This window comes from Calcarisporiella thermophila (genome assembly GCF_041956535.1).
Source record: "Calcarisporiella thermophila strain CBS 279.70 unplaced genomic scaffold VTP21scaffold_6, whole genome shotgun sequence".
NCBI classification, from domain to species: Eukaryota; Fungi; Calcarisporiellomycota; class Calcarisporiellomycetes; order Calcarisporiellales; family Calcarisporiellaceae; genus Calcarisporiella; species Calcarisporiella thermophila.
The window spans coordinates 921531-948474 of NW_027192196.1; the positions used below are offsets into that span (position 1 = coordinate 921531).

General features: G+C 43.3%; 13 protein-coding genes across 13 annotated transcripts; 6 read left to right on the forward strand and 7 right to left on the reverse strand.

Moving 5' to 3' along the window:
• Positions 1-302: 302 nt before the first annotated feature.
• Positions 303-5039, reverse strand: VTP21DRAFT_10116 (uncharacterized protein; the record flags this gene model as incomplete). The annotated part of the gene is made up of 15 exons (XM_069389417.1): positions 303-439; positions 501-565; positions 630-793; positions 864-926; positions 998-1282; positions 1362-1427; positions 1494-3473; positions 3534-3597; positions 3669-3808; positions 3889-3996; positions 4061-4167; positions 4236-4415; positions 4481-4565; positions 4652-4715; positions 4789-5039. 15 exons carry the CDS (start codon positions 5037-5039, stop codon positions 303-305), a joined length of 3759 nt encoding a protein of 1252 aa, XP_069253842.1.
• Positions 5040-6612: 1573 nt separating this feature from the next.
• VTP21DRAFT_10117 (uncharacterized protein) lies at positions 6613-7728 on the forward strand (the record flags this gene model as incomplete). Its single annotated transcript, XM_069389418.1, has 1 exon — positions 6613-7728. The coding sequence occupies one exon, from the start codon at positions 6613-6615 to the stop codon at positions 7726-7728; it is 1116 nt and encodes a 371-aa protein (XP_069253843.1).
• A 346-nt stretch (positions 7729-8074) lies between these two features.
• On the forward strand, positions 8075-9681 carry VTP21DRAFT_10118 (uncharacterized protein; the record flags this gene model as incomplete). The annotated part of the gene is made up of 8 exons (XM_069389419.1): positions 8075-8111; positions 8172-8215; positions 8286-8356; positions 8425-8501; positions 8569-8663; positions 8731-8964; positions 9026-9264; positions 9336-9681. 8 exons carry the CDS (start codon positions 8075-8077, stop codon positions 9679-9681), a joined length of 1143 nt encoding a protein of 380 aa, XP_069253844.1.
• A 900-nt stretch (positions 9682-10581) lies between these two features.
• On the reverse strand, positions 10582-11443 carry VTP21DRAFT_10119 (uncharacterized protein; the record flags this gene model as incomplete). Its single annotated transcript, XM_069389420.1, has 2 exons — positions 10582-11232; positions 11378-11443. 2 exons carry the CDS (start codon positions 11441-11443, stop codon positions 10582-10584), a joined length of 717 nt encoding a protein of 238 aa, XP_069253845.1.
• A 1052-nt stretch (positions 11444-12495) lies between these two features.
• VTP21DRAFT_10120 (uncharacterized protein) lies at positions 12496-13172 on the reverse strand (the record flags this gene model as incomplete). The annotated part of the gene is made up of 3 exons (XM_069389422.1): positions 12496-12837; positions 12900-13074; positions 13138-13172. The coding sequence occupies 3 exons, from the start codon at positions 13170-13172 to the stop codon at positions 12496-12498; spliced, it is 552 nt and encodes a 183-aa protein (XP_069253846.1).
• A 456-nt stretch (positions 13173-13628) lies between these two features.
• VTP21DRAFT_10121 (uncharacterized protein) lies at positions 13629-14493 on the reverse strand (the record flags this gene model as incomplete). Its single annotated transcript, XM_069389423.1, has 2 exons — positions 13629-14243; positions 14323-14493. The coding sequence occupies 2 exons, from the start codon at positions 14491-14493 to the stop codon at positions 13629-13631; spliced, it is 786 nt and encodes a 261-aa protein (XP_069253847.1).
• A 158-nt stretch (positions 14494-14651) lies between these two features.
• VTP21DRAFT_10122 (uncharacterized protein) lies at positions 14652-15551 on the forward strand (the record flags this gene model as incomplete). Its single annotated transcript, XM_069389424.1, has 3 exons — positions 14652-14881; positions 14946-15036; positions 15111-15551. 3 exons carry the CDS (start codon positions 14652-14654, stop codon positions 15549-15551), a joined length of 762 nt encoding a protein of 253 aa, XP_069253848.1.
• Positions 15552-15859: 308 nt separating this feature from the next.
• VTP21DRAFT_10123 (uncharacterized protein) lies at positions 15860-16659 on the reverse strand (the record flags this gene model as incomplete). Its single annotated transcript, XM_069389425.1, has 2 exons — positions 15860-16308; positions 16440-16659. 2 exons carry the CDS (start codon positions 16657-16659, stop codon positions 15860-15862), a joined length of 669 nt encoding a protein of 222 aa, XP_069253849.1.
• Positions 16660-17628: 969 nt separating this feature from the next.
• VTP21DRAFT_10124 (uncharacterized protein) lies at positions 17629-21492 on the forward strand (the record flags this gene model as incomplete). The annotated part of the gene is made up of 10 exons (XM_069389426.1): positions 17629-17896; positions 17960-18105; positions 18171-18562; positions 18625-18834; positions 18911-20431; positions 20492-20832; positions 20894-21031; positions 21101-21152; positions 21219-21345; positions 21427-21492. The coding sequence occupies 10 exons, from the start codon at positions 17629-17631 to the stop codon at positions 21490-21492; spliced, it is 3261 nt and encodes a 1086-aa protein (XP_069253850.1).
• Positions 21493-21529: 37 nt separating this feature from the next.
• VTP21DRAFT_10125 (uncharacterized protein) lies at positions 21530-22757 on the reverse strand (the record flags this gene model as incomplete). Its single annotated transcript, XM_069389427.1, has 6 exons — positions 21530-21583; positions 21660-21817; positions 21880-22223; positions 22288-22450; positions 22508-22572; positions 22633-22757. The coding sequence occupies 6 exons, from the start codon at positions 22755-22757 to the stop codon at positions 21530-21532; spliced, it is 909 nt and encodes a 302-aa protein (XP_069253851.1).
• A 159-nt stretch (positions 22758-22916) lies between these two features.
• Positions 22917-24118, forward strand: VTP21DRAFT_10126 (uncharacterized protein; the record flags this gene model as incomplete). Its single annotated transcript, XM_069389428.1, has 3 exons — positions 22917-23533; positions 23598-23922; positions 23993-24118. 3 exons carry the CDS (start codon positions 22917-22919, stop codon positions 24116-24118), a joined length of 1068 nt encoding a protein of 355 aa, XP_069253852.1.
• A 218-nt stretch (positions 24119-24336) lies between these two features.
• Positions 24337-25738, forward strand: VTP21DRAFT_10127 (uncharacterized protein; the record flags this gene model as incomplete). The annotated part of the gene is made up of 5 exons (XM_069389429.1): positions 24337-24681; positions 24761-25010; positions 25069-25310; positions 25380-25496; positions 25559-25738. 5 exons carry the CDS (start codon positions 24337-24339, stop codon positions 25736-25738), a joined length of 1134 nt encoding a protein of 377 aa, XP_069253853.1.
• Positions 25739-25962: 224 nt separating this feature from the next.
• On the reverse strand, positions 25963-26643 carry VTP21DRAFT_10128 (uncharacterized protein; the record flags this gene model as incomplete). Its single annotated transcript, XM_069389430.1, has 1 exon — positions 25963-26643. One exon carries the CDS (start codon positions 26641-26643, stop codon positions 25963-25965), a length of 681 nt encoding a protein of 226 aa, XP_069253854.1.
• Positions 26644-26944: the final 301 nt, after the last annotated feature.

Below are 26944 nucleotides of genomic sequence, written 5' to 3' on the forward strand. Positions count from 1 at the left end.
AACCATAATCTCTTTGAAAATGACCCCCAATTCTTAGTCTAATATTATTTTATTAGCCTGTATTTTTTTTTTACCAGAGAATTTAAAGACAAACATTACGTTTTTTTAAAGGGTTTTTTGCTGTGGCGATGCCTCATCAGGGTGGGTCATCAAATCTAATATGTGGCTTAGTGTTCGTTGTTGATTCTCGAAAAAGTTACATGATGATACAAAAAGATTTGCAGATAAGAAATGACCGTGAATAAGATGCAAGCAACAAAAATTAAGAATAGATATTAGCGAGATAAGAGACGAGAAAGCATTTAATAGCTGCTCTTTGGAATGAGTGGCCGGATGCCAGACGTGCTGGAGACGGCTGCGGAAGATTTTGAGGCGCGGTCTTGAAACAAAGAAGAATTTCGGGAAGAAGACTTGGATCGACTTAACGATATATTTTTTCCTAGTTTGGCAGAAAGGGTTAGAGGCAAATCTCTTGGCAAAATAAGCTCGCTGCAACTCACTTGAGCTTGTCGATGAGTTGCCTCGAAAATGCCGTGACTGGGTCTCCGTGACGATGATGTTGGAACTAATCCAAAGGGGTTATTTTTTAAGTCAATGATTAGCTCTTCAATGCAGGTTATGTTTCCAACCTTTTCCGCGTATTCTTTTTCCCCTCCACTCCCTTATACTCCTTCAGTTTAGCGGCGAAACTCTTGGTAATTTTCATAAAATCCTTCCCGTAGCGATTGTATTTCTCGTCCGTAACGCCCTTTATCGCTAAAAATTCACCAATAGTTCCTGGCATTGCCAGCGCCTTGTTCAATAAGAGAAAGAGGAATGATTAATGGGGCAGCTCTCATTTAATGCAATAAAGATTGATTTACCATTTCTGAAAGAATTGTATCTGTAAAAACGGTGGCAGGCTGTACGTTTTTCTTGGAGATGATCTGCATTAAGGAGAGACGGGTTAGGAAATCGAAAACCACGTATGTATGTGAGTCTACGAATCAGTACATACATTATTTCTCAGGTCACGCAGTTCATTAAAGCAATCTTTCTGCAAATTAGCAACCGCAACTTCCGTCGAGTTATCCTCACTCTGGTCTATCGTCGCTGTCGAATTGGCTTTACGACCTCTTTCTTGGAAACCACTATCCTCGTCGGTATCCTTTCCCTCCCCATCGCTCAAGAAATAGTCTTCGTCTTCGTGCTTAGCTCGAGTTGCCGGTCGTTTACCATGGGAAAGGGTGGATTGGCGCAGCTTCTCCGGCTGATCAGCCAAGGCCAGCTTTGGTTCACCTCCCTAAGAGTTGCAAGAGGACTCTGTTAGAACTGGTCCCGAACAAAAATGAAAAGATGAAAATAAAAAGTCATATATGTACCCCTGCGCTGAATGGCATTATCACCGTTTTTCTGCGTTGCTCCACATCCTGAGCCAATTTCCCAAGCTATAACATATTGAGGACATTAGACATCCTGTTGCGCCCTTGTAAGATTCCGAACTCATTTGTTACCTGAACGTAGCTGGATATAAACCCCTGTGCGTTTGCCTCGCACCACTCTGTCAGCACATCTTGGATAACCAATACGCGGAAGAGTCGCTCAGCATCTCCACGGGACATGTGCTTTCCGCACCCGTGCAGCTCGATCTTGTCATGTCGGTTTTGCAGAATCTTATTGTGGCGCATTCCCCGAAACACATCAATACAGTAGAGCAGGGTGACCCGTTTGTTCTCCACGGCTCGGACGAGCTGTATCGCAAGCCGCGCTTCCGCGGACACGTCCCGGTTCACGAACTTCGTGTTGCTTCGACAGTTGTCGCAAGTGCGGTGGCAGTCTTTGGGGTCAAAACGCTCTTGAAAGTAGGCGAGCAGTTGCATTCTGCGGCAATCCGTGCGGTTCTCGCAAAACTGGACCATTTGCCTTAGGTTGCTGCGCTGCCGGTCCTTTTGCTGCCAGTCTCCATCGCCGCGCTCAATCATGAAGTCGATCACGCTCTTATCTTTGTATGAATAGTACAGGCGGCAAACCGACTCGATCCCGTCGCGTCCCGCTCGCCCCGTCTCTTGATAATATCCCTCAATGGATTGCGGCAACGATGCGTGGATTACAAAGCGCACATTTGCTTTGTCGATTCCCATTCCAAATGCCACTGTAGCCACAATCACATGAATTTTGCCGGATTGCCATAAGCGCTGCACTTCATGTCTGTCCGTGGGGTCCATCCCTGCGTGATAATGCCTCACACGCATTCCATAATCCCGCTGCAGCCTATCCGCCATCTCCTCACAAGCACGTTTGGAGGTGCAGTAGATAATTCCCGATTCACCCGCGTGCTGGGCCGTGATAAAGCTATGAATGTCGGCGTAGATCGTTTTGGCGTTCTTGGGCAACACCTCGTACCGTAGATTGGTTCGGTTGAAGCTCGATACAAATACGGCACATCCGCGAATACGCAGGTTATGTAACACGTCCTCCTTTACTTTTTCGTTTGCAGTTGCGGTCAGCGCCATCATGGGCACCGTTGGAAACTGCTCTTTCAAGCTGCCAAGCTGCTTGTAATCGGGCCGGAAGTCGTGCCCCCATTGACTAACACAGTGCGCTTCATCGATGACGAAGCGCGCCAGAAGATTCTTTTGGTGTAAGCGGCGAAGGGCGTTTTGGAACTGCGAGCTCTTGGACAACATCTCTGGCGTCACATATAGTAGCCGCAGCCGCAATGAATTTTCGCTCTTGTCCAGCTCCTGGAAGACATCGCTACGCCGCTTTGCGTCAAGGGTACCGTTCAAACACATAGCCCCAATTCCGAGTGCAATAAGATGCTGGATTTGGTCCTGCATCAAAGAGAGTAATGGAGACACAACGATGGTTACTCCTCGTGTCACGCCCTTATTTACAATGGCTGGTAGTTGGTAGCACAAACTCTTTCCACCTCCCGTTGGCATCAACACAAACACATCCTTGCCGCTCAGGGTCGTATTGATCACCTCAAGTTGATTTTGTCTGAAATCTTTGAGCTTGAATATTTGCTTAAGAGCTGCACGAACTTGCCCAGACCATGGGTATGATTCGGATGGTTTGGCAGGCGGGGCAGATGCACCTGTTCCTAATAGGGTGGGTGTTGTTGAGAAGGCGGCTGGAGGAGTCTTGGGCACGATCGTGGAAATGGAGATGGAGTTTTGATCCACGTTTTCAATGTTTTCCACCTCAATGTCATCCATCTGTGACCAAATGATGTCATCCAAATCCAAACCGCAATTGAAGTCGTCAGAACCTGTTGAGCGATGAGTGTTTTCGCGAGGAGACTCCTGCTGCTGGAAGGAATTATGAGGTTTAAATACATCGTCCTGCTTTACCCCGGAACGAGGCTGCGAATCCATCTGTGGGCTGTTTCTGGAAACGTTTTCATTTATCTGCCCTTTGGCAATGGATCCCAAGGTTCCGGAACTAGTTCGATTAACATGCAGAGATTGCAGGTTGGCTGGGCTTGGCTCCTAATATCATGTAGTATAGCTAAACTAGGAGTAGCTATAAAAGAGGAGCTATTAAAATACCTTTTTCGACTCTCTCATTCTCATCTCACTTTTTATATCCTCGATATATGCTATTAGCGCAACTCTAAAAAGAATGCCACAGATAAACATTAAGATAACTCTAGATTAACACCCCTAAAATCATGAAATACCAACCGTTCGCTCTTTAAATCATTCATCACTATATTATTCGAGCTCACACATTCATCAAAAAGTAGTGTACATATTTTATCGGAAATATCCTTTCGCTTTTCTACGTTTTCTTTGAGGAGTTCTGCCAGCTTTTCGTCTTGGACCTACATACAAGCGTAAAGAAATAGCAAAAAATGCTATTAATAATCTAGATACAATAAACCAGGTAAATGTAACAAGGTACCGTCTTTAAATTAGGATAGCCACCATAATCCAGGTCGCAGCAACCCGATTCTGTGGTGGTTTTCGACTCGATACGCTTTGGAGAATTTTCAAAGAGAAAGTCATCCTCCTGTAGTATTGATAACTAAATATATCAGAAAAGAAACGCAGGCTAAGAAAAATAAGGGACATACCAAATCAACCGGAATACAGTCGTCTTCATCTATTAAACTTGGTGAGTTGGAAGCATATTTTTCTGTGGCTATATTTGTCGCACTCCTACTAAAATTGCCGTGCGAATCTAATATCCAGGTATACATTAGGATCATTATACTACATAACAGATAGTAAGTAAAAAACGAAAATAACCTTTAGAAGGAGGAATAGAATTCCTGTTTGCGCTTGTTCGCTCGGAAAAATTCGAGCCTGATCCCTCTCCAAGAGTAAGATTAACAATCTCATTTTCTTCCACATCAGATGTGATTATTTCGACAGAATCCTGAAATGGTGGGTTAGGTATTCTCGGAGGTGAATTTGGGACGAGAGTACCTAGAAAACAAGTAGAAATTTGATTTAATCTTGAGGAAATGAGGCATATACATGTTCATGCACACCTCTGGACGATGTTAAGTTATTTGTTCTTGTGTCAAAATTAGTTGTAATTTGAACTGATTCAATAGCCGAATTAAATTGAGAATTCTAAAGATTAATATCAAAAAGATTAGTTAATAAAATGGCCAAACCAAACTGAAGAAAAAGGAATTGAGAGATTGTTTCATTCGTACCTGGTCATAAAAGTCAGACGACTTGATTATTGCGGAATCTAAAGAGTATCTGGAATTGCTCCTTCTGTAGATCGGAAAGGAAAAAAAACTTAGTAGGGCAAGCGAATTTTTTTCATGGAAAAAAGGTAGATCATTACTTCAGCGTCTGTACTTCGTTAGTACTTGAGGCTTCGTAATGCCCGGAGGTTGTTCTACGTCGCTTCTGTGGTACATCTGCGTAGGGATTGAAGTCAAGCGATCCGTCTTGATAGTTAGTACCATTACCGTTCGATGAATACGAGAGAGGGGAAAGGTTGGAAATCGATGTGGAAGTACGGGTGGTTACCGTCGATTGAAGCCATGCTAGTTGCTCGGTAAGATTGTTTTTGGGTTTGGCAAGTGGCCTCATATATGGAAGAAGAGAAAGGATACTGGATGGTTTCTGTTGGACTCGATGTTGTCTCCTCAAAAATTTCCTAGGAGATTTGAGTTGGAAAGAATATGACAAAAAACAACAAGATGTGTGACTGTCCTTCGTAAATCTAGGAAAAAATTTCGCGTTTTCGCGTTTCATTTAACTTAATAGTCAACTTTTGGACTCTTAATCGCATCCATTTGGACTTGGATTGATTCCTACTAAATTATTGGTCTTACGCAATAATCAAGAACTCTACTACAAATTGCAGGTTATATAAATTTATAAAGGCTTTTCTCCCCAATCTGTTATTTATTCTGTGCTAAATGTTTATTGCTCCATGGGATCGCTGATAGATGTTCAGACTTAAAATGCTAAATGGCGTTTTCAATGTTCAATTGTACCCCTTGATCAGAGGCCAATCTTGAAGATCAAATAAGTCAATCTAAAAAATGTGGTTTTATGGCAGAGAGATAGAAAACAGTAGGGATATATATTTGATAGTGTCATTTCCAATCCAAACAATATCCTAATGGGTGCTTCAGGTAAAGGTCACAAAAATACAAGACCTTGGTATTTTATTCAGTAAGAATCCTGATCATAGGTAGGGGATACTTATACTGCTAAATACAATATAATTTGGTGAAGTTTGAACCATTGCCAGTATCTCTCCAAATTGGTGCATGATGCGATATTTGTAGACCTAGAAATTTGTCGAGAACTTTGCTCAAAGATCGTTTTCCACAAATAACTTTGTGCGTTCTCTCGGGTTTCCTCTTAGCACTTTCGAGTATTTTAGTCGCTAACAGTGAGAGCTGGCCCGGTTGCCGACCGCTGAGGGTGAAACTAAATTAAACCGAAGCTGGCAATCTACAAAAAAAGAAAAGTTTCAGAGCCGAGCTCGAATTCGAGACCATTGGTTAATAGACGGATTTCTGCTCTATCATTTTATGATAGGATACCATTTACAGTCACCCACCGCAATTCCAATCAGATAGAAGCAGCCTGATATTTTGTCTTTTGTGTACCATGTACAAAATCATTGTAGTCAACAGCAAGCCATGGTGGCATGGATAAGCTCGGGGGCAGGGCCTGGTATATTTAGCTTGCTAGAGTGATATCTCTTTGGTTTGTCTCAGAATAGGAACCACTGTCCTAGTAGAAGCAACCCTGTGGGGGCTCTGCGCTAAGGGTGCGTTGTGCTATGATGGAATTTCTAAAGAGCACAGCCCAGTATAAATAGAAAATCAGTTTTCGGAAAACCTAAAATTTCCTCAACCCTTCGTGATTTGTTGCGTTTTGCAGGCTGAGAAAAATATTTCAAGCGCGATTTCGAGGGAACAAGTGCGGGCTGAGTGCCGTAACTCGTTCTTGTTTTCAATCATCAATCTTATCCACTCCTTATAGATCGAATTCCCCCCATGCTCTACTAATTCCGCATACCATAGACCTCCTAATACCTTTCATCCTAAAAGCTCGCTTTAATCTCGCTCTCTCATTAATCCTACTTGCTTAATTTATACCCTTCCTCACCTCATCAAGTTTAATTTCCAAAATATTAATAACCATGCGCTGGAAACGTTTTTATGAACTCCTCCTTCTTTTTCAACTCTCCACATTGGCTCGCCCCCAGACTTTCCGCAGGCGTCACCGCCATTCACGTAGGCGCTCTTCGCCCCTTCAGCTTGAGTCCAGAGATATCTTCGACGACATTATTTTTGGTCCCGGTAAAGATAAAAAGGAAGGAAAAGGAGAAAAAGGAAATGATAAAGAAAAGATTCCAAAGAAAGACATAAATGACGATGATCATTTTCCTGACATTGATAAGGAACCGGGCAAGAATAAGAAGCCACCAGGGGGTGATGTCCCTGAGAAAAATAAGGAGGTAGGAAAAGATAAGGATGACGGGGCGAAAGATAAAAACCAGCAAGGAAACCCGAACCCGAACCCGAACCCGAACCCGAAGCCAGTAACGAAGCCAGCGCCGATCTCCTCTGCAATCCCACCTTCCTCATCCGCTTCTTCCTCCAGTTCATTACTTCCCCCGTCCACTCCACTGGCTTCATCCAGTGCTGCTAAAGCCACAAGCAGCTCCACACCCCCAGTCTCTACTGCTGTGTCTTCTCTTTCCTCCTCTTCGCTTAAACCAAGTGCCACTGCAGAGCCTTTCAACACAGTTGCTGGCACAAACGTGAATACAGAGGTCTCGCAAAACATGGTTATCGGCCTTTCCGTTATTGGTGGCTTGCTGCTTCTCATAGTGGCGTTCATTTTCTACGTGCGCTACCGACGTCGCCAGGCTATTACCGCTGCTCTGATTGCAAAATCTGCTGCCGAGTTTGGTAACGCTAATGCAATCTCCCCTAAGGATGAGAAGGCGGCCCTTGCATCCGGCCTAGTGAATAGCTCTTCCCCTGGCGGAGGTCAGCCTATTGGCACATTCACGGTTATTGCAACCTACTCCCCCTCTTTGCCTGACGAGCTTGACCTGCAAACCGGAGACCAGGTGCGCGTACTCCATGAGTACGACGACGGATGGGTTCAGGCTATGAACCTGACCCAGGGTGGTCTAAAAGGCGTTTGCCCCAAGTTTTGCCTGGATATGCATGGATCAAAGCCTGGCGCTCAACGGCAGTCAAAGCGAAAGTCCTCAAGATACAGTATGTATTATGGAGGCAACTAATCTACTCCATCCCCCGTTTTTTTTTCTCTTTCCTTTCCTTTCCTTTCACTCCTGATGCATTTTTCTATTTCCTTTTTTCGTCCTATTTATATATTTATAAGTATATAAATATCTTATTTAATTGTTTCTTGTTGTTGACCTCAATACTTTTGGGAGGTATTCTTTTTCTTTTTTGCTCCCTTTAAATGTTCAATGAATAAACAGAAGGATTCTATCCCGATTTCATACTTCAGATTGATTTAAGATTGCTGATGACGTTTCCAAGTAACAACACCCCTCTATTTTTCGAGCTTCTCATCCGACCAGAGAGACATTTATTTTTTTTTAAAGAAAAAAATCCACCAGCATGCTGCGAATTATTCCACTTGCACACTCGGCGAGGCGTAAATAATACGATGGTGTTATTTCTCATTCAACTCACTAAAATATATACATTCTCATAGCGATGTGCTCTCACTCCAAATTAACCGTTATCACGATGTCCAAGGTATAGACATAGTTTATATTCCAAGTGTGTTCTAACCAATTATTTACTGTCTGAGCGGATTGTCGAGTAGAGAAATGCCCATGACCTTATGATTCGAAAGAAGACCGGTAAGCCGATTGTGAGCTCAGGTGCTGGAGGACGGTAAGATCTATTAATTTTATTTAGATTATATCCATTTGGCACACTTCTGATAATTTTCCCGGGAATAGTTCTTCTGTAAGTGGCCACGTTGCGACAGTATTCGGATGCACTGGTTTCCTTGGTCGATATGTTACTCATAAACTTGGTATATAGTTAAAGCATATTCATTCCCTGAATTTTTTTGGCTGATTGTAAATTGTTCTATTCGACAGCCAAAATCGGCACCCAAGTCATCACTCCTTATCGCGATGAGGAAGCGCAGCGCCCCCTTAAAGTTATGGGCGACCTTGGTCAAGTAGTCAAGATGGTAATTTACGATTTCTGTATATTCTGAGAATCGAATTCGTGATATATTTTTTTGTATTGCATGGCAGGAATTTGATCTGCGAAATCGTGAGCAGCTCGTTGAATGTATTCGCCACTCCGACATCGTTTACAATATCATCGGACGTGATTACGAGACAAAAAATTTCTCATTTGATGATGTGCATGTTGAAGGTGCTCGTGCCATTGCAGAAATTTGCCGTGAAGTCGGCACCCCGCGTCTCGTGCATGTTTCAGCCCTGAACGCAGACGAGAATTCTCCATCAAAATTCCTGCGCAGCAAGGTGAGTATTCTCCGCTTGGTGTATATAGAATGTATATTTATGAGCCCCGCCTCTACTCTAGGCTCTTGGCGAGAAAGTCGTGAAAGAGATCGTCCCAGACGCAACCATTGTACGCCCCGCCACCATGTACGGTTATGACGACCGATTTTTAAATCGCATGGGCTCTCGCCGAGGAACTCAATTCCTTTTGAACGAGGGTAAAACCCGCCTGCGGCCTGTTCATGTCCTCGACGTGGCTGAAGCGATGTTTATTATGCTGAATGCTGAGTCCACCATTGGAAAGACATTCGAGCTCTATGGGTGAGTTGTCTATTCTTATCAGCCCGAAACCCAGCGAGGCCTAATTTTTTTTTTCTCTCCTACGATCTTAGCTCACAAGAGTACACCTATAAGCAAATTTGGGACTTGATCGCTGATCTCTCCAAGCGTCAGCCTAAAGAGGTGCACATACCCGTACCCCTTGCCAAAGCAGTTGCCACCGTTCTAGATAAGCTTCCTTGGCCCGTTCTCTCACCCGATCAAATTACGCGTGCCCTCATCTCTGACGAGCCAAGCGCCAACGCGCACACCTTCGCGGATCTTCTCATCGAACCCCATCGTCTTGAGGATGTAGCCATTCAGTTTGTGCGAAGATTCCGTTCCAGTAACTACTTTGACCAGCCGCTTGAAAAGGGGGACGGCGAGGTCAAGAAGGGAGTGTACCATGTCGTTAACTAGAGCTTGAAGCGTCGCGTTCCATGTGTTTTCTTTTTATAGGATGCCTGCTCTAGAGAGGGGCGGGAGTGTTCTAATTCATATACATATAATAAAATAGAGATTGGTTGTTATCTATTATCCCAGTTTTATGCTCACCTCTTAGTCTTTTATCCGCTTCGAGACAGGATGGCTTGTCCAAGTGCCTACTTCCATTGACCACCCCTTGGTGAACTTTTTCATTAGAAAACGAACCACGTATTATACCAGGGCTTCCATATCATCCTTTTTGATTTGCAATTGTTTGCTCTTCAAGCCAAGTCATCAGAAGCCATCCATTATAGTGGAGGATTGGTCGTCTCTTACATCATGCGAAGCACAAGATGAAACGTAGAAAATTGCATTCGTTGATCCCCCTAGGAGCACCGATGTCAAAAGGAATGACAGACGTAAACGGGTGCAAAATTTCTGCAGCCGATATTAGACGTGTTGCAAAACTTTTTAATTTTTACACAGTCAGGGCCGTAGGTGGGGCATGCGATATCGAATCGAAACATGGGGCCGAAGCTGATAACAACGTAGGCCCACATGAAAGACACGTGTTCGAGCCTCCCCCCTCCTTTGCAGGAAAGGGTCGGGTGAAACGAGGAGTGTGCAAATTTGAGTGTTCACTTATCAGTTCGGGAATCTCGGATAGCACTTCTAGTATAGGGGTCGTTTATTATCTCTTGAGCTTATTTATAACACAGAGTAGTAATACTGCCATTGCAAGGAAGAGAAAGGAAACAAAGGTAAAATAGACAAAGTAGTGCGTAAAAAAACAAAAACGAAAGAAAATAAAACAAAAAGAAAGCTTAATAGAACATTGAAACCAAAGACTAGAGAGGGAACAAATGTTAGAACACTACAGGGGAGACCGGGATTTTACTGGAGATGCTTTTTCTTTTTCCGCTTCGACACCTCATCGCCACCGTTGAGGGAGTCGGCCTTTTCTTTCTTCTTCTTCTCTTTCTTCTTCTCCTCCGCCTCTTTCTTCTTGTCCTTTGTCTTGTCCTTTGCCTCACTGCTCACGGGCTTCCCCTTGGTCCGCTTGGCGGGAGGTGCCTTTGTTTCCTCCTCGCTCGACTCCTCGCCGCTAGCGCTGCTCTCGGCTATCTCCTCAACGGCCGAGTGCACCTCCTCCTCGGAGCCGTGTTCGTGGTGAGGCGAAGCCTTTCCAGCCAGATACTCCCGCTTCTTCTCGTCATACTCCTCCTTCTCCTTCATATACCTCTCCTCATACTGCTTCCTCAAATCGGGCGACAGATTCTTCCAGCGCTCACCAATAATGGTCACGATTTTCTTCTGATCCGCGTCGGGGAATTCTTCCTTGACTTTGGTGCGCACCGCGTTACTAAAATGGATGTAGGCTGTATGTGGTTTCTTGGGCGCGTTGGGATCGATTTCACGCTTGCGCTTTTGCGGGTGGCCGGAGGCGGAGGCGTGCGCGTCTTCGTGGAGAGAGGTGACGAGCTGGGGAAGGATATTGTTGGCTTCTTCGAGGAAGTCGGCGACGGTCCGCAGGGCGGTCACGGCCTATTTTAAGAAAACCAGGAGAAGAGCAGGGATAAGTATCATTAGGCAAGGGCGAGAGGGGAGGGAGAGGGGGAAAAGGTCGAAGAAGTACTATCGCTTATTAGACCACGTTTACTTCCTAGCGTCAAAGATGAAGTCAACTTACCCCCATAGTCTTCTTCTTCAATAGTTTGACCAAACCATTGAGTTCGGCTTGAGAATGCTGAGCCATGGAGTCTAATACACGTAAAAAAGAGGGTTTAGTACGTAGGTTAGACGGGCAAAGGATATTTAAGAATAAGGGTAGGGTTGGAGGGGTGGGGGGATATGAAATATTTAAGTATATATAAATGGTAATGACGCGTCAATGGGGAGGGGAGGGAATGAGAAGAGGGGGGAAAGGAGGGGTAATCACCTTGAGACGTGTGAGAGAGCCTGTGGGGTCTTGGAGGGTGATTGGGCTGAGGCGGTATGGGGGGGGGTTGGATGGACTAGGGAGTCAGGGCTTTGGGGGGATGGAATGGGCGGGAACTTTGTTCAGAGAAAAGCCGGCCGTAAAGGTGGGCAAAACTATTTGACTCTACAGAACAAAGAACAGAAGAGCAAAGAGAGAAAAATTTTTCGCTTGTTTACGGATTTAACCCGGGGGGGGGGGGGGAGGGCGCGTGAGTTCAGTGGTGAACGGGGGGAAAATATGCGAGACGGATTGAAATTGGGTTACTCAGCTTGAAAGAAGCAAAGCAGGAAAGACACGGGCCGAATGAATGGCCGAGATGCTTCATTAAACCGCCCGACTGTAATTCCATGGGAAAAATTAAATGGGCTGTCGGAAGCGACCGCATAAACTGTAACCTCCGGCCCGCCCTCGGCCAGTCACCAGAACACCGCTGAGGCAAAATTCAGGGCTTCCGGAAACTCTGACCACCGGCACGCCAGCACAGCCAAAGAGCTAAAGGGAAAAAGCGGCCCGGCCCCACGAACTCCTGACTGCAACCTGCAGAGGCCGCTCAGCCCGCAAGGGCAAATACTGACTAGGTCAAGCGGACTCGTTTGTAGGGAGATTAACCCAAGCTCGATCAACTGAGCAGAATCCTCATTCTAAAAGCTAAAATAGACCGCTTTATAATTGAAACATAAAATAGTACAAAACAAATTCAAAATGAAGAAAAAGGGAAAAGATACAAAACAATCAATCGAAAGCAAAAGTTCGTCTGCGATTTAAAGTCAATGAATGAGTCCACATTAAAAAGAAAAAAAAAAGAGAAAATAGGTATTATAGAGATTCTAGGATTGCTGAGGCTTCATGAATCCTAAGAGCTGCTTGTCCCTCAGCATTTGCAACACATGCAGCATGCCCATCCGGCTCTTCGCCGTATTATCCGAATACCTTTTCACTCCAAAACCCTCGATTCTCCCGGTCAGGCCGAAACCTAATCGCGATACCACACGCGCTTCAGTGGTGACCTCCGTCCATTCTCTATTGTCCGGATGAGGGCGGAAAGTCTGCGTCTCTTCAACGGACATGACGCGGGCATGGGAAAGATTGCGAGTGCGAGTCACCATAGTGCGCGTGTGGGGATCTACCTCGGATTCTTCGATGATAAAGGCCTCAGTGTTTTTCACGATCTACAAAACACTCATTGGTAAGCAAACACCGGAGGGAAAATATCTTGGCAATGGACAATTACCCCGCGAGGAGCCCATTTAGGCAACTTCCCACTCTTAAGTATAATACGGGTTGTTCGTAAGACACCTGTCACTGGATCTACTGTCCGATCTAACACGTCAACGCTGTGCACATGTGAAGCAAACGGGTTTGGATATCGCACCCAAAATGCATATGTCACATTGGACCATGGGTAACTAGCTCAATGAAATCGTAAGAATCGCCCAAGATCATGTGAAAAGGCAAAATTCAAGGCTTACTCGTATTTAAAGCTGTGCTGGTAGAACTTGACCATGATTTAATCGGCGGTTTCGATTCTCTTCACTTGTTAGACTTGATTTGATTAGCTGTCCGCAGGCTCATAAAGAACAGATAAAGAAAGAATATACGGAAAATTGGATGAAAAATAACTCCCAATGGCGCCTTTCTCCCATTCAACTCCTGGATATATGTCAGTCAAATTATATTGTCATAGAGAATAGAGAAGAGAAATTTTTTTTTGCTGGACAGAGAGAAGGGCGAGGAAATAAGATTTGAAAACACCGAAACGTCATCAACAAGTGAGGTCTAATGAGCCTGGAGGGATTGGTGGAGATTCTTCGCCAAAAAAAAAGTCGCGGCGTCGGACAAACATTCATGTGTTGTATTAAATTGCATATGTAATGCTCAAGTTCATTAAGAAGAAACAATACAGATAAATTGTGGTTTATTTTCTTTAGTCAACGATATCGCCCCGATCGCCAAGATCCTACTATGCACGGCTTTGCTGTTGCAGACGCTCTAAGTATGCGTTCCATCCGGCTTCTCTATAGCGTTTGGATTCCTCCACAACGTCTCTCCCCTTTCCATAGATGCCCCTTCCGACAATAATAATATCGCTCTTGGAATCACAAATAACCTCTCTCGGGCTCCGATACTGCTGCCCCAAACCATCTCCCTTCGTATCTAGACCCACTCCAGGTGACATTACAATGAAGTCATGATCGGTCTCAAGCTTGCGTCCAGCGATAAAGCCGATCACAAAGTCTCGATGCCTCTGAGCCATTGCAACCGCTGCATCAGTATAGCTCCCAGTGGCTAGGGATCCCGCCGAAGACATCTCGGCCATCAGTAGCAGACCTCTCCCAAGGGGGAGTCCTACTTCTTTGAGGCCTTGGACAATGCCTTCTCCAGGGACCGGGTGAGCGTTCGTGATATCGGCCCACTCAGCAATACGATACACACCAGAAGAGTATTGGTGCTTTACCGTGTTGCCAATATCAGCGAATTTACGATCTTCAAAAATGAAGAAGCGATGCTTCGCCGCGAGTTGACGAAGTTGCTCGGGAACAGTGGAGTCAAAATCGTCAAGAATATCAATGTGTGTCTATGTGAGTATTTATCGCAAATTAGCCAGAGCTACGGAAAAGCACGTAAGCAGCAAGATGAGAATGGTGGGGAATTACCTTTAAAACGCAAATGTAAGGGCCAGTCTTGTCGGCAATCTCTAATAGATCCTGTTTCTTCGTCACGTCCAAAGATAATGCCAGATTAGTGCGCTTTTCTTCAATGAGCTCGAGGAGAGCCTTTGCGCATGCATTGTTGAGTTGTTTCGCTCGCTCACCATACGTAGCCATTTTAGTTTTATCTTTGGGAAAACAAGACAATGACAGCTCGAATTGATTTCGAAGTATGTTGTGGCTTAACGTATATTGTTTTCGCAGTCACAGTGCATTCTATATAGAGATGGCAGATATATTACGGTGTTAGTAATCTTGAGGGAATACTGTTCATAATGGCTTCCGTGACAGATACTGTTCATCCTCAAACAATGGAAAATGATCATGTCCACCAGGTATATGCCAAAATAGCCGGACATTTTAGTCAGACACGGTACAAACCTTGGCCAGTGGTGGAGCAGTTCCTGCAATCGCAAAAGGCGGGAAGCATTGGGGCGGATGTAGGGTGCGGTAATGGGAAATATATGGAAGTCAACAAAAATGTATATATCTTGGGCTCAGATAGGTTGGTATTGCTCTTAGTTGTGTTCCCCAAGGAAAGTGGACATTAAAATATCCATTTGGAATAGATGCTATGATTTAATCGGGATTGTGAATTCTCGAGGTTTAGAAGGGCTTGTCTGCGATGGGCTCTCTTTACCATATCGCACAGATTCGTTTGTATGTCCTAGATCACGCTTAGATGTTTCTGTGGTTATCGAACTGTATTGACAATAATCTTCACTTGCTCCTAGGATTTTGTCATTTCCATCGCCGTCATTCACCACTTCGCAACTCCTCAGCGCAGGCGCGAGGCAGTCGAAGAGCTTTTAAGGATTGTAAAACCCGGTGGGAAGATTCTGATATTTGTGTGGGCTTTAGAGCAGACGAAGGAGAGTCGACGCAAGTTTGAAGAGCAAGATGTTTTCGTACCTTGGGTTCTGAAAGAGCCACAACCAGCTCACAAGAAGGAAAAGAAGAAGGGTAGAAAGAGAGACGCAAAGGGCGAACATCAGAAAGAGCAAGAGAAAAAACTCGAGAATATAGAAAACAAAGAGCAAAATAATGAGGTATACCAGCGTTACTACCATCTGTTCAAAGAAAAAGAACTCGAGGACTTAGTACAGAGCTCAGGTGCGATTGTAGAAGAATCTGGTTATGATAGAGACAATTGGTTTGTGATCGCAAAGAAATAAAAATGTACCCAGCTTAATACTCATAGTGTGAAATGGCATAGCTTTACTGATAGGAATTGAAAAGGGTAGAAACAATAGACAAAGAAGAGTAAGGACATGAAAAGTGAAAAACAGCGAAAGAAAAAGTAAAACAAGGGGATTAATGAGAAAAATGGAAAGAAAAAAGAAAAAAATAACACAAACTAAAGGAGAAAAAAAAAAGGAGGAGAGATGATATGATTAGCTAAAAAAAGGGGGAAAAAAAGGAAAAAGCCAATAAATGGCTAGTTCAGCTATTGTATTTTGCTAAATTTTCAGAGATGTATCTTTTATTGGCACCACGCACTACCATTTAATTGCATTAATGTCAGCACCGCATCTAAGTCCGTGGGTCGTTCTTCCTTTTTATCATTTATGCCTTCCTTCTGATCTATCTCCGTCTTTATTCCATCCAGAGACTCTATTTTTACGGCGGCGGAGATATCGCTTAGGTGTAAAGCATGGGCTGCAGTCATAGTCGGCTGCGAAGGTGATATCGACCCAGTTCCGGTGGGAGTCATCACCACAGCTGCATCGGAAGAGGCAGAGGAAATGGAGGAGCGTTTGTCGGGTGTGTATGCGTCGCGTATGGCTTGCCGCCGGCGTTCCTTTTCGACTCTTTTTGCGCGACGCTTATTGAATTCCTCTTCAACCCAACGCTGTTTGTGCTCACTCTCCTCCTTTCCGAAGAGTTTAACGGCACGTTTATTAACGCGGCAGCGAAGGTCGTTGTCTTTATCTAATGTAACATGAATATAAGAAATGACACCCTCGTATGAGTAAGAAGCATTGGATGGCGCCAAGGTTCCAATTGAGGGGCCCCACGTATATAGACTCAATGTGTGTCTAAAGAGCAGGTCTTATACATACTTCTCTCCTCATTCAACTTCCTCCATCTCGCCTTCCTCTCTCTGTTTTCTGCACGCACTTTATCGTTTATCATGCGTTTTTTCAGCATCTCCGTGGCAGCTGCGTACTCTCCGGCCGAAATGGACGACTGAGGTGGGGATGTGTCGGGGGAGAGATGGACGGTTGAGAAGCTAGGGTAACCGACCGAGTTCTCCTCTTTGAGCATCATCCCTATACTCATTTCCAAGAAGTGATAAGTGGGGCGAAAAAATGAGGATGGGGGAACATGACTGCTTCTAATTTACTTTTGGGTATTCTATTCTTCTTTTCTTCCCTATTGATGAAATTATTCTCAAGCTATGCGACACGAGAGCAGGAATACACAGCTCGTGGACATCCACGCAGCCACCGCTGAGAAACAACAATGGGGAGATATAGGAGAAAAATAATGGAAAGAGGATGAACAAGAATAGGGGCAAAAGGAGATAGAATTTTTTGTTGTGTTGTGACTGTTGTTGGACGTCGAAATTTCGCTGTCATGTTAAGAGAGGATCATAAGATTGTGTGGTATAAAGTGGTAAATGAACGGGGGACGCGAATTAAATAAAACTTATGAAATAAGATCGGCTATTCATTCTCAATCACTTGAAAACATTTTATATTAATTACTATTGCTTTTCGGCATATGCTGTTTAATCTAGTCACATATTGTAGTTCACATAAAACATAGGATCATAGATAAGGTTATGAAGAATATATCCGAGGTAATAAGTATCTTTTCTATCTTCAAATGTCTCCTGCAGAGTTATTCGCCCACTCCTTGCATCTCATACGGAAGACTACCATAATTCAAGATTCCACGGTTTCCACTTTGGTACTATTGTGGATATTCATTATGAAATCCTTGGATCTAAATTCTCATCAAAACAACAAACCACAATAGCGTTATTCGTATAATTCTAAGCAAGGTATTTTGCGTCGGTTTTAGCGAGGAAAAAGTAGAGGATAAATACAGATCCAGTACCGAACTCTAGGAAAATTTTCTCTAGCCTATCTCGTACTATATACGATAATATTCGCGAGGTTGAAAAATATGCAAATAAGGGCAAAAACAACTTGTGGCCAAATTAAGTCACTCTCAGTCACATTCAACTCTAGCTAAATTGTTTACTCAAGCTCTTCGTCAGAATTTGACGCAAGGCACTTCACCATGCCTGCCATTACCCCCGAACAACTAATTAAGCTCCAGTCTCAGGCGGAGAATATCCGTAATATCTGTATCCTCGCCCATGTCGATCATGGCAAAACCACTCTTTCGGATTTGCTATTAGCATCCAATGGAATAATTTCACCAAAATTGGCGGGGAAGGTGCGCTATCTTGATAGCCGCGAAGATGAACAGGAAAGAGGAATCACGATGGAAGCGAGTGGAATTAGCTTATTTTTTCGAGTCATGAGAAATGTTAATAATGAAGAAGGTATGGAGCACTTTTTTGAATAGTTTCCGGTTTCAAATCGGATTAACAGCTTTTTTTAATAAGAGACAAAAACACAGTCAAGCGATTATCTTATTAATCTGATTGACGCACCAGGACATGTGGACTTCTCTAGCGAAGTATCGACGGCTTCACGACTTTGTGATGGAGCCTTGGTACTTGTGGATGTAGTCGAGGGTGTATGCACGCAGGTATGTAGGCAAATTTTATACTCTTTCCTTTCCTACATACTTAGTATAGGGTTGTTCTCACACAGACACACACAGTGCTCCACCAAGCATGGACGGAAAATGTTCGCCCCGTTCTTGTGCTCAACAAAATCGATCGGCTGATTACTGAGCTCCAGTTTTCGCCACTAGAAGCCTATGCGCATCTGAACAAAATCCTCGAACAAGTCAATGCTATCGTGGCTACTTTCTATTCCGGAGCTCAGCTAGAAGAGGAGAATCGGAGGTTGGAAAGCTTAAAATCATCGAAAATCGAATCCGACCGCGAAAACTCGAATGTGGAAAAAGATGAAGTGGCTAGTGGGGAGCAGAAAAGAAGTGAATGGGCTACGGTGCGGGAGAATGAAGACATTAGTAGTTATTTCTCTCCTGAATTGGGCAATGTAATTTTTGCTAGTGCAATTGACGGATGGGCCTTCCGGTTAGTGTCTGCAATATCTCGTAAAAATAATTGGCCTGACTCTATTTTGATTTATTATGCAGGATTGAGCAATTCGCTCAACTATACTCGATGAAGCTGGGTATTAAAGAACCTGTTCTACGAAAGTGTCTATGGGGAGACTACTATCTCGATCCTAAAACAAAGCGTGTGCTGCAGCATAAACACTTGAAGGGGCGTGCGCTGAAACCCATGTTCGTACAGTTTGCCTTAGAGAATATCTGGGCGGTTTACGACTCAGTTGTTATGAACCCGTAGGTTTACACGTTAAAATGCTAATGCATTCGTTGAAATGATTCATTTTACGATCCTTTTTCATTTCTTTTGTAGGAATCGTGAAAAAGTAGAGAAAATCGTCAAAGCTTTAAATATCAAAGTTTTGCCTCGTGACCTTAGGTCAAAAGACACCCGAGTTCTATTGACTGGCATATTCTCCCAATGGCTACCTCTCTCTACTGCAACGCTTCTTACTATTGTGGAGCAACTCCCCTCTCCTCTTTCGGCCCAACCCACTCGTCTTCCTCGAATCCTCCACCCAGACGATAAAGATAGACCACCGAGTAATGCGTTGGAGCATAGTTTATATGGCTGTCAAGCTACGGGTGAGATGGTGGCCTATGTTAGTAAGATGTTTGCTGTGCCGGAGGAGATATTGCCCGAAAATAAGCGCAGACAATTAACGGCGGAAGAGATGAGAGAACGGGGGAGAGCTCAGAGGGAGGCTCTAAAAGCAAAGGCAACAGAGAGATTGGAGAGCGAGGCGAGTAACGGCAGTACCGAGCTGTTCTCACAGATGTCTACTCTTAGTCTAGACACGCAACAGGACGCAAATAGCAGAGAAATGGAGGAGAAAGCAGGCCAGAAAAATCGGGAACATCTGATCGGATTTGCGCGAATCTATTCCGGTACAATTAGCGTGGGGCAGAAGATCTATGTCTTAGGGCCTAAATACAATCCCGAAAAACCCGACCAACACTGTTCCGAGGTAGTTGTCGAGAGCTTGTACCTGCTGATGGGCCGCGAACTCGAGAGCTTGCAAGCAGTACCAGCGGGTAACGTTTTTGGCATCGGGGGTTTAGCAGCACATCTTCTCAAGAACGGAACCCTCAGCACTTCAAAGGCTTGCCCTAACCTTGCTGGAGTACATACAGAATCTGCACCCATTGTAAGAGTGGCTCTGGAGCCAAGCGATCCCACCGAGATGGGACAGCTGGTAGAAGGATTGCGACTCCTAAACCAGGCCGATCCTTGCGTGGAAGTTCTTGTACAGGAGACGGGTGAGCATGTAATAATGACTGCGGGGGAGCTTCATCTGGAACGGTGCTTAAGAGATTTGCGAGAAAGATTCGCAAAAATAGATATACAAGTATCACCTGCAATTGTGCCTTTCCGAGAGGGTATTATTCGGGGTGATCTACCCCCCACAATTGACCGGGATGGAACCAATTATCCGCGAGGAATATTAAGTGTGACAACTCCCAACAAGCATTGCAGTATACGTGTGCGATGTCTCCCGCTCCCCCCTAAAGTTACATCGCTTCTCATGAAGCATACCCATACAATTCAATCCATAGTGAATCAAGGCGCCAAAACAATTGGTTCAGCTTCGGCAAGTGAGAGCGAACAAGAAGCAGTGGAAGAGGTAGAAAGCACACAGAGAGGAGATACCCTTATTACATCAGACGCAACAAAAGCAATAGCACCCGAGGAATTCAGAGAATTACTGGAGCGCGAGCTGGAGAAAGCTGGTGAATTCTGGAAGAGAGTCGGCCAAAAAATATGGGCGTTTGGTCCTAAGAGAATAGGGCCTAATGTGTTGGCGAACTTTGTGGCCGAAAACGATCGATTAAAGTATGTAACGTCAGTTTTAAGTGGAACTACATACCTTTATCTAATAATTAATTCTTGTAGATTCTTCCGTTCACCGGAACAAATACCCTCCCAGGTCGAATCAGACGCTAATCCTCAAACTAGCCGATTTACCATTAATGATTTTGCGCAAAGCATTCAAACCGGTTTTCAACTTGCGACATTCTCTGGGCCATTATGTGCAGAGCCGATGGTTGGCGTTTGTTTCATAGTGGAGGAATTTACCGTGAACGAGGAGGAAGCAAATGAGGACGACTTAATGAAAATAGGATATACAGCTGGACAAGTCATATCGACCATGCGCGAAGCGTGTCGCCAGGCTTTCCTCGAATGGTCTCCACGGCTCCATTTAGCAATGTACTCGTGCGATATTCAAGCGACAGGTAGACCTCAACCCCTTATTTTCGATTTAGCAACATGTTAAGAAATATGCATTTTGAATAGCGGAGGTATTGGGCAAGGTATACGGTGTAATTGCTCGGAGGCGCGGTCGTATCACTTCTGAAGAAATGAAGGAAGGCACACCATTTTTCCAAATCCATGCTCTGTTGCCTGTTGTAGAGAGTTTCGGGTTCGCAGATGGTAGGAATACCTGCATTGCGCACTGTGTGTCAGTGTTTGCTAATATTTAATGCTCTCTTACTATTTCAGAAATTAGGAAGCGTACTTCGGGAGCGGCTAGTCCGCAGTTGATTTTCAGCGGGTAAGAAAATAGTCGCCCCCGACCGATACATAAACAATGGCATTAAAAATAATTTTTTTATAATAGATTCGAGATGTTAGATCAGGATCCGTTTTGGGTACCCACCACCGAAGAGGAGCTCGAAGATCTGGGAGAGAAGGCAGATCGAGAAAATATTGCACGGAGGTATATGGACGGCGTTCGGAAGAGAAAGGTAAGCAAAGGATATTACAGAGAGCGACATTGGAAACGTTTTGTTTATTCGATGGTATACTATGTACATTATTTTTTGTAGGGAATGTTTGTAGACAAGAAAATCGTAGAGCATGCAGAGAAACAACGCACTCTCAAGAAGAACTAAAGATCAACATGTTAAATAAATGCTTGTATTTCCAAACCTATAATGCGAGGTAACGCCCCTTTATCTCAAATATTGCACCAACAAGCAAGAGCTGTGTCCACCAAAAAAAAGGCAATAGAGAGATCAGCGTCAGAGCAATTTACTTGTTAAGAAATTTCAATAAACACCTCTTGTACTGCTCTATGAACTTCTTCCCCCGATGTTGTTGCGAAAGCACATTCTAATTCACCCATAGATATACCCTCTCCATTGCTATTCCAGTTGTTTTCTCTACTACTGGAGTTGTGCTGGCGAATAAAATTCTCAATCTCAGTTGTTAGGCCATCTAATGAAGAGAGTCAGAATGGAATAAAATCTTTGGAGCACCGCATCAAGTGGCAAGCATACTTGTTAGTGAAAAATCGTCTATATCAGTCTCTAACATGTCAATATCAATCTCCTCCTCCTTCTGAATAACAATTGGCGACGTCGGAAGATTCACTTCTGTTATTTTGACTTCATCTTCTTCAATAATGGCCCGTCCTCTTCGTGGTTTGTCCATTTGTCTTGGCGAAACCTGCGGGGTCCATTCTTCGGCAGTTGCACGTTGGACAGGAGTCATACGGTGCCTCGGAGGGTAGAGTTTCTGAGGCGTAGACGGAATATTCAAGCTAGAGTAGCGTTGCCTGCTGTTACGAACAAGAAATAGTGCGTGAACAAGCTCTTCCAATGGATCTTCTTTAATATCAAACCTGGATAATTACTAGATAGGATATAGTTAAATATTAGCAGCGATATCAATAACGCGATTCTAACCCTCTGCAAAGAATAAACCGGGTAATATCCTTAGACTCATCTGGTGCTGGGTTCTTTAGAGTTCCTATCACTTCAATAAGCTCTCCCATCCTTATCTCTTTCGCATCCCATCTCTGTCTTACTCGTTGTGGGAACTCCACTCGGATAGTTCCAGATGCGTCATCTATTGTTATACAGTTAATAGCTCATTAGGAAAAAAAAATAGCAAGCCAATCCTTGCCTATTACTATTGAACGCGGCCCTTCTTGGTCAGAAGCTTCCAAATGGACGATAACGCCCATTACTCTACAATATTCCAACAAATTTATTATACGTGAAAAAAAATAGGGTAAGACCAATCATTACCTCACTGAACAATTTTGGCCTCTCTCTGTATCCAAAAACTTGTCATCAGTTTGGCAATTATTTTTTCCAAACAAATCGCGTATTTTTCTTTTGCAAAATGAGCGCGTTTCCATTAAGTTTGACATATTGGTTTTCAGCGTTGAGATAATTTCATAATTTCGTGACAATATTTGATAACAATTTAACATTTTCACAAGCCTGTAAAAATCTGTAACCTTAATACACAGCTTTTCATTCTTACTCTTTATCTATAATACTAAGATCGGGAACTAAAACTGAGAAATATGTCCGCAAGGACTAAAGAAGATCCACAGAGAGTCGAGTTACCACCATTCGGTCATGCCCTTAGCGGAGCAATTGGCTCCGCACTTGCCAACTTCATAGTTTATCCTCTCGATCTCGCTACTACTCATCTTCAGATTGCAAGACGCAAAGGAAAACACACAAACGGTATTCTCGAAACCATTCGCCAACTTTATCAGACTGAGGGAGAGTTTTCCAGTCTTTACAGTGGGATTTTGCCCGATACCGTTCAAACCGTCCTTTCGAACTTCATTTTCTTCTACGCTTATTCATCCTTGCGGGGATTATTTTCTAAGCGAAATCTGAAATATGGAAACAAACAATCTCTATCCTCTGCGCAGGAGTTATTGGTAGGAGCTCTAGCTGGGATTATTAGTCGGTTTTTCACCACGCCGATCAGTGTAGTCACGTTGAGGAAGCAAACTCTTGAGAATACCAAAGCTGAGAATCCACGTGAGAATGGAAATGGAATAACAAATGAGAAGGACGTAGGCGACTCTACGCGTTCAAAGGACAGAAATACTTCTGCTTTTCCTTCCACGCTGTCTATTATTGAAGATATCTTCGAAGAAAAGGGAATCACCGGATTTTGGACGGGGTATGACTACACGATAGCCATTGCTGTCTAGCAACATGCTTCAATTTACTTCTTTTATACATAGATATCGAGCTTCGGTTATTTTGACAAGCAATCCCTCAATCACCTATTTTCTTTTCCAAAAGTTCCAAGCCCTATACCTCTCATTTCTCCAAGCTTCGAGTTCCCCGCGGAATTATCTGACCGCACTTGAGGTGTTCTTATTTAGCGCTTTTAGTAAAAGCATAGCCACCATGGTTACATACCCGCTTATTTTTGCCAAGACGCATCTTGTATACAAAGAAACGCCTGGCCATGGGAGTAAAGACAAGCCTACCGTGCAATACAAACGAATAGGCAACGTGATTCAGCATGTCTTGCGTGAAGAAGGAATTAAGGGGATCTACCGGGTAAGTTTATAATTATTTTTACATTCAAAAATATTCTACTGAGATAATTTTATGCATGTATTTTCAATAGGGCATGAAAGCTCAAGTGATAAAAGGGTTCTTTAATCATGGTCTTCTTTATTTATTAAAAGATCGAGTTACATTAATACTTATATTTATTCTTGTGAAGATTCGCTCTAAACGTTTACATCAATGATATAATTTTGTAGATTGAATTAAAACATTATATTATTAGAATGAGGTAGAGTCCTGCGTTAAGTGTGATAGTGCAAATTTTGCCTTGATGAGATGCAATATGACTGTCGATCTGGTGGCAAACTGCTCTTGGACATGTGGCACAGCAAAATCCAACGGCTATGAAATTAAACAAAAGCATATATCTATTACGGAACTGTTCTGAAAAAAAGGTTTAAAATGCCAGAAGAGAAACCCGAAACCACTCCAACATCCAATGACGCCGTTGAGAGTGAATCGGAGGATGAATACGATATGCATGAACTTATTATGCAACTAATGCGATCCCGCCCTCTGGGGCCCATGTCGCCAGATCGTATTATTTTGAAAGAGCCAACAATTGAAGCAATTGCTGAGTATATCCGAGAGGGAAAAGCGAAAAAGATAGTTGTCATGACAGGAGCTGGAGTCTCAACTGCTGCAGGTATTCCTGATTTTCGATCAGCTAAGACAGGAATTTATCACAACCTGGAGCGATATTCGCTGCCATACCCTGAAGCCATCTTTGATATAGACTATTTCAGAGTAATTCATACTTTCAGCCAGTCAATGGTCCAATTCCTCTAAGTCGCTTATTCTCTTCTCTTATTCTCCATGTATATAGGAAAACCCTCACCCATTTTATGCTCTCGCTAAGGAGCTTTATCCAGGCAAATTTCTTCCTACTAAAGCCCATACCTTCATTCGCCTGCTCGAAGAGAAAGGACTACTTCTGCGCGTCTTCAGTCAGAATATAGACACGCTTGAAAGAGTTGCTGGAATAAAAGATGAAAATATAGTAGAAGCCCACGGAAGTTTTGCAACTGGCGCCTGTGTGAGCTGTAGATGGTCCACAACTATGGAATGGATTCGTGGTAAAATCACCCATCTTTTTGAAATATACTGTAGCCACTTTTACATTTTGGATGTTAGAAAAAATTTTTTCAGATGAAATCCCAAGATGCGAAAAATGCAATGAACTCGTCAAACCCGACATTGTTTTCTTCGGTGAACAGTTACCTAGGCGATTTTTCGACCGACTGGAAGATCTGAGCAGTGCAGATTTGCTCATAGTCATGGGAACAAGTCTGAAGGTACAGCCTTTTGCGGGGCTTATAGATCGAGTAAACGACAAAGTTCCACGTTTGCTTATCAACCTAGTAAAAGCCGGGACGGTTTGTACTCGCAAGAAAAATGCTTGGAATGCTTAGATTAATCTCACACTAATTTGCGATTTTGCATAGTCCAAAATTCCGTATGTTGGATTCGATTTTGAGGGTACATATAGTAAACGAGATGCGCTCTTCCTGGGAACCTGTGACAATGGAGCAGAGAAACTTGCAGAATTATGTGGTTGGGGGGTAAACTTCATCCCATGGTAAATCGTAGAGTTTTATTTTAATTGAATTCGTCCATTATGTAGGAAGAGCTGAATAAACTCCATGCTGAAATTTGCCGCGAACTATCTTCGAAAGAGCTACGAACAGTAGAAGATGTAAATAAAGAGGTTAAAAAGGTAACCGAAGCCGTTGGAAAGTCAATTGATGAAAGTGTAGAGGAGAGAAGGCAAAACAAGGAACGGATATCTGAGAGCTCCACATAAAATTTGGTGATCTTGTTTGTCGGAATGATTATTCTTGATTATACAATCTAATAGTCTACTCACATAAATATTTATACAATTTTCTATGACCTTTATGTTTTTGATTTTTTTTTTCTTTTTTATATATGTAAGTATGCAATATTTAACTGATAACACTTCAATAAATCATGGTAACTATACAATACACGCCAATCAAAGGGTTAAAATGTTAGGTCATATAAGTATCACAACTCATCTACGTAATTGCTTACTGCAGTGGCAAGCAATATCCGCGAGTACAGCTTGTGCATTATTTTTGTAGGTCCCATTATCCATTTCCACTCCTCGGGCATGTGCGAAATAATGGAGCCGAACCTTACATGTATTAGGTCCACCTCTTCTTTGTCTTTCTTTTCGGGACGCATAATGGAAAGATAATTATATCCAGTAGTATCGCTGAGCTTCCAGCGAAATAAAATTTCATCTTCAGAACGCCTATCTACTATAAGGGGACCAATACGATACATTGATTCCACTTCGTCGAAGGATGTATTAGGGGCTGGTTGAAATTTATGTCGTTTAACTGATTCTAAAGTTGCACTCTCCCTTTCAGCATGGTTTGGCGACATCCATCGAATAAGGGCTAGTTCGGGCTTAAACGCTCGAATTGAGAAAAATTTCCTCGCTAAACCCTCCAAGTTAAACTTCTTGCTTTCATCGGATGTTAAGTAGATTTTGCGCTCTACACAGTCGATATTGACAGCATCCTTGTCGCAGACTTCGAGCATTAATCTTGGTAACTCTTCTCGAGGTAAGCAACGAGTATGATGCAATTGATAATGATGATATAATATTAGAGTATCAGCGGCCAATTCGCTGACACCGGCAAAGCCTGCAAGGAGCAAAATTTTACGGCGGAGTGACATTTAATTACGTTTATAGGCGTAAATACAGGGAAAATGTGTGAGCATTCAAGCTATCTGTCCATTATTTATTATTTCCTGGATTTACTTCTATTTTTATAACGAACAGTAATATTAACTCATCAAGATCCGATGAGCCGATATTCCCCGCTCTGATATTTGAACTTACGCAGGCAAAATCGCCTTAGTTGAATAATAGCACGCAAAGTTTGCTGCTTTTTAATTTTATTCACCTAGATAGTATTCTAGACTGGTTTTTATATCGATTTTGAGAAGGTTTATTAATATAATACTGGCTTTGTTA